The sequence below is a fragment of the Nerophis lumbriciformis genome, linkage group LG38, assembly GCF_033978685.3.
Source record: "Nerophis lumbriciformis linkage group LG38, RoL_Nlum_v2.1, whole genome shotgun sequence".
Lineage (NCBI taxonomy): Eukaryota > Metazoa > Chordata > Actinopteri > Syngnathiformes > Syngnathidae > Nerophis > Nerophis lumbriciformis.
In genome coordinates this window covers 19,260,262-19,271,119 of record NC_084585.2, presented here as the reverse complement: position 1 = coordinate 19,271,119, position 10,858 = coordinate 19,260,262, and the positions used below count along the sequence as shown (strand labels likewise).

The window sequence follows — 10,858 nt, the reverse complement described above, 5'->3', positions numbered from 1 at the left end:
TTCTCTGTTTTAAACAGAACAGTGAATAAATAAATAATAAATATACCATAAGTAAGTAAACACATTAAATAATCAGTATCTATTTTTCCTTAAAAGGTTCAAGATATTAATGAAAAATGCTCCTTTTTACTTTATGAACACTTGTAGTTTGAACAGTCTCTTAAACTGAATCAAATTAGTGCTTTGTTTGTTTTCTTTGCTTAATCCATTCCATAAATTAAATCCACATACTGATATGCTAAAGGTCTTAAGTGTCGTACATGCATACAAATGTTTTAATATAGACTTTCCTCTAAGGTTATATTTCGCCTCTTTTGTTAAGAATTGTTGTACATTCTTGGGTTGAAGATTACAGTTTACTTTGTACATAATTTTAGCTGTTTGCAAATGCACCAAGTCGTGGAATTTCAATATTTTTGATTCAATAAATTAAAGGTTTGTATGTTCCCTATAGCCAACATTATGTATTATTCTGACTGATCTTGTTTGAAACACCGTTAGCAGTTGTTTCCCCATAATGCTACAAAATAACTCAGATATGGTAACAGTAGCGAGTAGTACAGAATACGGAGTGATTTTTGGTTCAGAATATATTTTGCTTTATTCATTATTGACAAGTTTCTTGCTACTTTATGTTGTTAATTTTTTACATGAGATTTCCAGTTCATTTTATAGTTTATTACACCGAAAAATGTGTTTTCTTTTACCCTTTCAATATCTACTCCGCCTATATGTAAAATGTCAATTAATAAATAACACGGTGCTTGATCTGAAATTTAACATACCTAGTCCACTAACCAGGTTAGAGTGAACGATCTTGATTTGAAAAAAAGAACAAAGTGAGTTCAATCCCCATGGACGCCATAAATACAAGTTGTAGATATCGTCTTCTTTAGTGTTAATTTTATTTTGCACTAAAAATAATTTGTCATGTATTCTCCAAAACATGCATCTAATCAAATTTAGGTTTGAGCCAAATAGTATTGAAATTGTTTTACCCAGATACAGTGAAAAAAACAAGCATCAAATCCTTCAAACCACATCCCCCGTTCTCAAGCCAACTGTCCCCCCCTGACCCCCACTTTTGAAATTCTAATTTCTTCCATGTATAGACATATGCACGTTTTGAATATGCAGTGTTTTGTGTGCTAGTTTACTGGTAATTAACACCTATTAGATAAATCCAAACAACAAAAAAGAAAAGATTGGAATATATTTTTTATTTACATAGAGGTTTACATTTTATACAATTTTGTTTTTTTTCTGAGAGGCACTTAATAGAATACTCAGTGCAACCTTTGAATACGATTAAGGAACATTTCTTTTTGGTACAAAGGCACACTGAAAACACAATAGACCTCAGAAAAATAAAGAACATACCTGAAAACGTGAAATGCTATCCATTTAATTCATTTGACACCAAAAGCTCTATACAAAAATTTAAAAAGCTTTAAAGGTAAGAAAAAGAAAAAGAAATCCGCTACTTATGAGCTAAGTAAATGCTGGGCCTCCTAAAACAAAACTAACAATGCAAATAGTTATTTAACACAGACAAACTTCAATAGGACAACTTTAAGATGATGGGTGCTGGTGTTGTATTGGCAGGGGGAAGAAAATAAGAAATGTTGAAATCATTCCCATTCAGGGATTCACTGTTACAGTACGAGAAATAAAAGGAGAGGTTTGATTGAAGGCCAAGGTAGGAAGCAACTCCAACCAGCACATGCATCATGGTTGCCTTACTACTAAAATTCCTCCTGCATAGTTGAATGAAAAGAGCTTATTAAGTACAAGCTAAGGTTTATGTGACCCTCACTGCCTGGGTTACATGGGTTATGCGAGTTAGGGAGACGGAGAAGTACCCACTTTCTTCCTTCCCAAACAATCATCTCCGTCCATGGAATGTATGCAACTAAGCGCGTGCACCCGCTTCCCCCCAATGCCCACACTCAACTGAACTGTACCCATCCCGTTTGGACAGCATCTTTACTGGAGCTGTGGAGGAGAAGCAAACAGGATACTTTAAGAAGAAACAGAATGCACACGAAGGAAAGATATAGTGATAAAAATGTAGACAAAAAAATACTAAATACGGTGCTGTGATACTTACTTGGACCCTGCGGATGTGAAATCTCCCCACACGTCAGAGTTGGTGGATCCGTCGTCGAAAAGAGGGACTGAATTATAGAGGATAAAGCATGGGTTGATCGTATATGAGTGTTGAAAAGGAAATTGGCTGCTTTATTTTCATTCATTTTCTATACAGCTTGCGAGTCACGTGCGGTCAAGCGAAGTAAATAAAAACATCAAAAGGGAACCTATGATGATTTTTGTCTTTTCTGACTTATTATTGTTGTTACAATGACGGCTACTTGTGTTAGACAATGCCAAAGCATCAAATCATAATTTTAACGCATTTTGGCAAAACCTTGCACATGGTTTTGGATGCCTCTTTTCACAGTGTTTTGTAATCTGGCCATGTTGTGATGTCATGGCAAGGTGGATGTACTTATTCAGACATTAAGTCAAGCTCTCAGTTCTTAAAGGGGCACTTGATTTTTTGCGGAATTCAGCCTATCATTCACAATCGTTATATAAGACAAGTACACATAGCTTTTTCTTTTTTTTATGCATTATAACTCATAAATAAACAGATCCAGCAAGTAGACTATTGCTCAGTGCTAAACAAGGTATACAATCTACAAACATAACAAAACAATCACTCACTGTACAATCTGCTCTCACAAGGATGCAGACTGATGGGATGTTTATATCTTCCCGTTTAAATAAAGAATAAAAGTGTGCATTTTTTTCCTGTCTTTCTCGCCATCCCCAGGTCTAAGTTGACCAAATTCTTGGTTTATGGCCAAAACCTTCTACTGTCCAGTTGAAAAGCATGGTTTATGATCTAGAATTAACAATCGCCAGCTCAGAGGCGAAGCAGCAGCTCACCGGCTCAGTATGTCAACACTGTAGATGTTTCTTTTAGAGGGCCTTACGGGCGCAATAGAGTTCTCCCATTAGCTGCATTTTTAGCCACTACGTACTTGCCTTGTGTAACGACTTAGAATTCATAAAAAGCTTGTGTTCTTGTCTTATATAGGGATTGTGAATAAAAGGCAAAATTCCAAAAAAAGTGAAGTTCCCCTTTATAAGTCTGCTTCAGGCTGTGAGGAAACAAAAAAAGTTAAAGTATTTTCATTTGATCGTGGCATGCGCATAATAACATGGTCGTGCAACATGCAGTGACATAAATGCTGATAAAACCATCTTTTTTTAGAGTCTTAATCTATCAGAGTGTGCAGGTGTTGTGACCGAGTGAATCCATATAATGTGTAAGAAGTGTATTTTTGACTGTGTCCGGAAAAAAAAAAATAGCGATGATGACTTCAAGATATATATTTAAACAATGTACATTTTCAAAAGATAATTTATGATACTTTTAGAGAGGGTGGGGCGTGGTTTCAATTGTAATCTGGGAACATCTCCAGAGTCGAACATCTTGCAGACAGAACTCAATGAACAGGTTACAAAAGTAACCAGTATCAGTCCTTTGTAAAACAAAAGCCAATCACCTGTGTTTGTGTCTGTTGGTGTGGCTGCCTGTGGGCTTTGAAGCATTGGAATAACGCCTCCCGCCTTCACCCCTGGCGGTGGTGGAAGCAGCCCCCCAGCCACAGGACGGGGCTTTGCAAGAGATGCGTCCTTCTTCTTGATGTTCTGCTACAAAAGAATCACAACATTTGGCAAACCTTAACGTCTGTTTATCTAATTAACTGTGATGCTTGGGGAACATACTGACCCCGATGCTGATCTTGATGGTCTGCCCCTCCTTGAAACTCAGGTCAAGCTTTGGTGCAGCACTCTGGGTTGCCTCCATCTTGGCCAGCTCACCTTCTTGCTTTACCCACCTTCACAAATAAGAGCGTGACGATATAACTCCGTCAAATGCCCTTATGTATTATAGTTCAGAAAAAATCAGACAAAACCCACCATCACAAATACAGTGTGCTGCCTCCGAAACAGTACACTGGCCCCTAACTCTTATATTAGGATGCACAGTTTTTTTCGCCACCTCATAGAATGTTTGCAGACACAAAGAGCATGCAAAAAGTGATCCTCTGAAACAGTGAAGAAATCCCACATGATAGATGTCATGTTTGTTTGTTTACAATGAGCTGGAGAGCAAATTACAGCACGGCACATACAGTATGTGAAAAAAACAAAACTTGATTGCTCACTCTAACCCACCTACAGCACAGTACAGGTAATCTCGCTTCATTTGAGATTTTTTTATATCAGTTATCAGAGCTGTTGTTTTTATCGGATTTATCGGGGTGATGTCATTATTCCTTATATCCTACCGGGGTGGGTGAAATATTTAATATACACCTCTTCTTATATACTTACTTAAAATGGTCTTGTAAAGCTACGTTGAAGTCAAAGGAGTCTCCACGATCGGCAAATCCCAGACCGATAAAAGCATGGCGGCCTTTAAAGAAAACATTTGCGAAAAATTAACATTTTACATCATGTTTGATTAGGATACACATATGTCTTTAGTACAAATTTTGACTTGTAGATTTAGGAAAATTACTTACAAAAGCAATTTTGATAAAGTCTTAACTATGACATTGATAAAGCTCAAGAGTGGACTCTCTATGCTCTTCCTCATTGTTTGGAATGTGCGCTGTAGGATGTTAGACTGCACAGCAGGTCCTTGGTCTACAAACGAGTTCCATTCCTACGACGATGATTTTAGTTGGAAGTTGGAGCTTATACCTAAAATCACTCGCACTGTACACAACACATGGACCTAGAACGTTCAGTAATAAAATCATGCAATACAACATAAAACCATGATAAAAAAAACAACTAAAACAATTCCTTAGTTTTATCCCTGAGGTTGTCTAACAAACTGTAAGGGGGTGTTGAAAGGGAAGGAGAGACAGGCTTATTGGAAGGAATTGTCAATAATCAGACCACTATACTGCTTAGTTATCACTATTCATTGCATAGGAGCAGATCCTTCCACATGTTTAAAAATCCCATCTTCATCCTTCATGATTTTTGCCAGGTTGGACTCGGTGGTGTGCAGCCAATGTTGATATCTACGCTTTTGTACGCACAGGCCCAAATGTGGCCCTGACATCACTTGCACGCACAGTTCGATAAAGTGTAAACAAAGGAAGTTGACCGGATTCCGTAAATGAACAAGGAAGTCACTACTACTACTACAAAATAAATTAAAGTAATATAACGTATGAATGGATATATATGTATATATATAGTGTAATATATTTGGGACAGTACTAATCTTTTAATGGCTGTTAAGTAGAAAAAACACAGACATCAGCGTGGATCTACGTTAGCTTCATTTTTCAACTCACTTACGTGAACAACGTAGGCAAAGTACGTAATATGTAAGCAAATACACACAACATCAATTCCGATCCTTCAACAATCGCCATTTCTTCGGAATCAAAATATAGATTTAAACATTACATATAGCCTAATATTTGGACACTATTGAGAAGTGGCCGTTGAACAAAGACTTTTCGTACCAAAACCAGATGTTGTAATTTAGAATCCACTTCCGCAGGCGGGCTGCATCTTTCGCCTTGCACACAAATGATGTAGCTTGCCCAAAGCTGACAATAATGTCACATACGGGTCGCATTTAGACTGAAGTCATATTTGAAAAGATCGGATTCCAATCGGATTTGGACTACCTTCTGATGTGGACTGAATACGAAGTGAAAAGATCAGATTTGAAGCACTTTGGAGGGTTTGGACTGATCTGTGTCACTTGAGGGCAAAACAATTTAGATTTGGTGTGCAGTGTAAACAGGGCCATATTTTTCCTCCGTTTGCACATAATCATTTTGTACAGTATTGATCATTTATGGGGGTTTGTAGTCACCACAAAACCTTCTAACACAAGGACCACCAGTACTTAATGTTACAAAGTGCAACATTATAAAATGTATATTTGTGATACATGCCGTACATGAAGGTGTCTTACCATTTCCATCCTCTATCCGGATGACGAAATACCTGCTGGAGTCAGTGACTGCTTCAACCGCACTCCCAGGATACTGATCTACTGGAGCTTGGGCAAAAAGCTCTCCTGCAAACACAGACACAGTGGTACCTTAAACTTCAAATGTGCCACAAAAGTCCTACAATTTTGAATAGGACTTTGAAAGAGAATGCAAAGACACATTGTAAAGACGCTCCCAGCAAAGAGCGGTTGACTTCTTGTTACACTTGTGACACTTTGACTAAATTTTTTGTGAGGCCCACTTGTGACATTTATAGCACTCTGCTCTTGATACACTAAACTTACAGGTGAACTGGACTTTTATTTTTATTTATTTTTTTAAGGTTGCTTATTATTCAGAACCACTATGTAAGACAATAACAGTCTCTTTTTTTGTGCATTCTAATTAGTATCACACGGCAAGTACCAGGTGACTAAGAAAGCAGCTAATGGGAATAATCTAATGCGCCCATAAAGCCTCCTTAAAAAACATCCCAAAACTTCTAATAAATACCCCATTTACATGTCGTAACCTGCATATTGACCAAGTGTTAGCGATATTGTTATTATAAGTCCTAATCCGAGGAATTACTTTTAATGGCGCTGTGATCACAGAGAGGTAAATGGCATACGGCTATATACCTACTTAGCCGGTGAGCTGCTGCATTGCCTCTGAGTTGATAAAAGTAAATTCTAGATTATAAATCCTGCCTCTCAATTGTATAGTAGAAGGTTGTGGCCATAAACCGAGAAGTTGGTCATTTTTTGCATTCAACTCAGACACGGAGATGGAGAAATAAAACTAGAAAAAATGCTGGTTTGGGCCAACTTATTTATTTTTTCTTAACTGCATGAGGTTTATGAATAATTTTTCATCTTAACAGGAAAATATAAACATTCTATCAGTCGGCATCGCAGTGAGAGCAGACATTATACAGTAAGTGATTGTTTTATTATGTTAGTAGTTTGTATTTCTTGCTTAGCACTTAGCAATAGTGCTACTTGCTGGATCTGCTTACCACTCAGCTTCTAAAACTTGTAGCTCATCTTTCGTATATTCAGGCTCAAAAATATAAGGTTCTTGATTACCGTTTGTCCCAAAGTAGTCGTCGTTGGCTCTTGTGAAGTCTACCATGATTAGTAGTATTAATTGTTGAAGTAAAAAGCAAACATTTTGATGTCTTCAAAATTATTGCGCTGCTGTATGCTTAAAATGACAAAAATACATCAATATTACATCATTTAATTATGAATGTTCCTGTTTCTACATCAAATATATATATACATCAAGTGTATATATAAAACTTTGGAGCAGGTTTTTGCATGTTTTTGCATAGGCGGAATAGAGCTACTCCCATTACCTCCAATGTTAGCTGCCGTTTTGATTGCATTTAATTAACAGTTAGAATACATAAAAAGAAAAAAAGGTGTGCTTGTCCCACTTAAGGATTGTGAATGATCGGAAAATTAAAAAAAATGTGCAGTTCCCCTCTAAGAAAGCATTTAATTACAAAACCCAAAACCAGTGAAGTTGGCACGTTGCGTAAATCATAAATAAAAACAGATTTGCTTTCAACCTATATTCAAATTAATACACTGCAAATACAAGATACTTAACGTTCAAACTGGTAAACTTTTTTTTTGTTGTTGCAAAAATTAGCTAATTTGGACTTTGATGCCTGCAACATGTTTCAAAAAGGTGGCACAAGTGGCAAAAAAGACTGAGAAAGTTGAAGAATGCTCAGCAAGCACTTATTTGGAACACCCCACATGTGAAAAGACTAATTGGGAACAGGTGGGTGCCATGATTGGGTATAAAAGCAGCTTCCATGAAATGCTCAGTCTTTCACAAACAAGGATGGGGCGAGGGTCACCACTTTGTGAACAAATACGTTAGCAAATCGTCGAACAGTTTAAGAACAACATTTCTCAACGAGCTATTGCAAGGAATTTAGGGATTTCACCATCTACGGTCCGTAATATCATCAAAAGGTTCAGAGAATCTAGAGAAATCAATGCACGTAAGCAGCAAGGCTGCAAGTCAACAATGAATGCCCGATCCCTCAGGCGGTACCGCATCAAAAAATCTGTGTGTAAAGGACATCACCACATGGGCTCAGGAACACTTCAGAAAACCACTGTCAGTAACTAGTTTGTCGCTACATCTGGAAGTACAAGTTAAAACTCTACTATGCAAAGCAAAAAAGCCATATATCAACAACACCCAGAAACGCCGCCGGCTTTGCTGGGCCCGAGCTCATCAAAGATGGACTGATGCAAAGTGGAAAAGTGTTCTGTGGTCTGACGAGTCCACATTTCAAATTGTTTTTGGAAACTATGGAAGTCGTGTCCTCTGGACCAAAGAGGAAAATAACTATCCGGATTGTTAAAGGTGCAAAGTTCAAAAGCCAGGATCTGTGATGGTATGAGGGTGTATTAGTGCCCAAGGCATGGGTAACATACACATCTGTGAAGGCACCATTAATGCTGAAAGGTACTTACAGGTTTTGGAGCAACATATGTTGCCATCCAAGCAAAATCTTTTTCATGGACGCCCGTGCTTATTTCAGCAAGACAATGCCAAGCCACGTGTTTCAACAACGTGGCTTCGTAGTAAAAGAGTGCGGGTACGAGACTGGCCTGCCAGTAGTCCAGACCTGTCTCCCATTGAAAATGTGTAGCGCAATATAAAGCCTAAAATACCACAACAGAGACCCCAGACTGTTGAACAACTTAAGTTGTACATCAAGCAATGGGAAATAATTCCACCTGAAAAACTTTAAAAATTGGTCTCCTCAGTTCCCAAACGTTTACTGATTGTTGTTAAAAGGAAATGCGATTTAACATAGAGGTAAAAGTTCCCCTGTGACAACTTATTTGCAATATGTTGCTGCCATTAAATTCTAAGTTAATGATTATTTGCAAAATAATGTTTGCATAATAATGTGTTTCTCAGTTTGAACATTAAATATCTTGTCTTTGCAGTGTATTCACTTGAATATAAGTTGAAAAAGATTTGCAAATCATTGTATTCTGTTTTATTAACGATTTACACAACGTGCCAACTTCACTGGTTTTGGGTTTTGTATTTCCACAAAAGTATCTTACTTGTACAGTCATTAGGAATATTTATACTACAGTTTTCTCCGACAGTCCAAAAAGTTAGCGAGTTAAAATAAATGTGTACAACACCACTACACAACATTCAACTTTGGTGTCTGTAAAACCCGTTATTGCCCCCTGGGGACAAATCGTTTTTGGAATTGGAAAAACTGTTCAAAATCTGATATAGTTGCACATTTTTTTAACCTGTGATTTTGTCCTCCATCTTGATGAATGCCATCTTGCCCTTGGCCGTGATTTTCATTCTCCCACTCCACGCAGGCTGGTCCAGCTTCCAGTCAGCTGCACTATATAAAGTATATATAGCATATGCAGGACAAAAATGAACATTAAAGTCTTCTCCACTGTATTATGCCAGATAGGCAGTTCCACTTCTCAGATAAACCACTCAGTGGCAACACTCTCCATATCCCTTTTAAGATTTTTAAGTGGCAGCCTTAAAGGATATTCTGGGTTCCAGATTGATAACACTTGCAGGTTCCTAATGGGTGCATGTCTGGTGCCAAGTGATAAAATACTATACAAGGCATTATACAAGCAGAAAAAAACACAGGGGTAGTTTAACATTCTAATTTACAGAAACATGTGAGTTCACAATTTCTCACACTAGCAGTTTCACAACATGAGGAAGTGAAGCTAAAGGTTCCCAAGAATGCAAAACAAAACGAGTAATCTTGTACTTTAGCAAGCAGAATACTAATCCAAATAAAAAGGAAGCTTCAGCATTCGGAGACTAAACACTATTAGAAAAACAGAAGACCGCACCTGATGTAAATATTCATAAATGTTGCTTTGGCATGTAAGATGATGGGTTTGCAAGTAAAAATATATAATAGTGTTATTACGGGTTGCGTTGCACAACTGTTACTGTTTAAAACGTTCTAAGTAAAAGGTCGGACAAAAACTAATGTTTAATAGTCGTCGCGAACTGTGTGTCCGAAAATGTGTCTACTAGCAACTTCAAGCTACCAACCTGACAGTTCCGGACCGCTCCGTGAAAGCTAGCATTTTCTTACCGGTATCCGCGGTTCGACGCACGCGGGGGAATGCGGTAGACGTGGACCTCTGGTTTAACACAAAGAATAGATTCGTAACTGTTATCTTCTGCCATTTTGTCAAGTGTAGCTTGGCAAAACTCCAAAATTCCGACTTCCACTGCACACCTTCTTCTTCTTCTTTTGTTGTTTTACGGCGGCTGAATGACTTAGCTCATTACCGCCCTCCCTTGGATATTAATGGTGACGTTTTGGCCCGCAGACTAAAGTTGGAAATTATAATTGATAAAAATGTCCTAATAAATACATATGCACATTAATATGTACACACTCAGAGTCATTATATATTACTATTACTTATAATAACCAACATTAAACATACTATATTCAATTAATGATTTTGGTTTCCTTCAGGAACTCAAACAAATATTGTGTGATACTATATGTTTTACTTAGAATATTCTTGAATCCAAATGTTTCTCCCATGTCTTCTATTTTTTCTTTAGTCTGTTTCGTTCTCTTTTATATATAGTGCAATTCAAAATGACATGCTCGGGATCTTTCTGTGTGGAGTTTGCATGTCCTCCCCGTGACTGCGTGGGTTCCCTCCGGGTACTCCGGCTTCCTCCCACCTCCAAAGACATGCACCTGGGGATAAGTTGATTGGCAACACTAAATTGGCCCTAGTGTGTGGATG

The 10,858-nt window shown here is 37.7% G+C and overlaps 1 protein-coding gene across 2 annotated transcripts; it reads right to left on the bottom strand.

Annotated features, from left to right (window-relative positions):
• Window positions 1-1,205: 1,205 nt before the first annotated feature.
• Window positions 1,206-10,368, bottom strand: necap2 (NECAP endocytosis associated 2). 2 transcript variants are annotated; one of them, XM_061932535.1, is made up of 8 exons: window positions 10,183-10,368; window positions 9,353-9,453; window positions 6,026-6,130; window positions 4,411-4,492; window positions 3,803-3,911; window positions 3,576-3,723; window positions 2,111-2,177; window positions 1,206-1,995 (listed from the first exon to the last, which is right to left on the bottom strand). In XM_061932535.1, the coding sequence occupies exons 1-8, from the start codon at window positions 10,275-10,277 to the stop codon at window positions 1,950-1,952; spliced, it is 753 nt and encodes a 250-aa protein (XP_061788519.1). In that variant the 5' UTR covers window positions 10,278-10,368; the 3' UTR covers window positions 1,206-1,949. The 2 variants fall into 2 exon arrangements, with proteins under 2 accessions (XP_061788519.1, XP_061788520.1); XM_061932536.1 differs by having other exon boundaries at window positions 3,576-3,720.
• Between the last annotated feature and the right edge of the window lie 490 nt (window positions 10,369-10,858).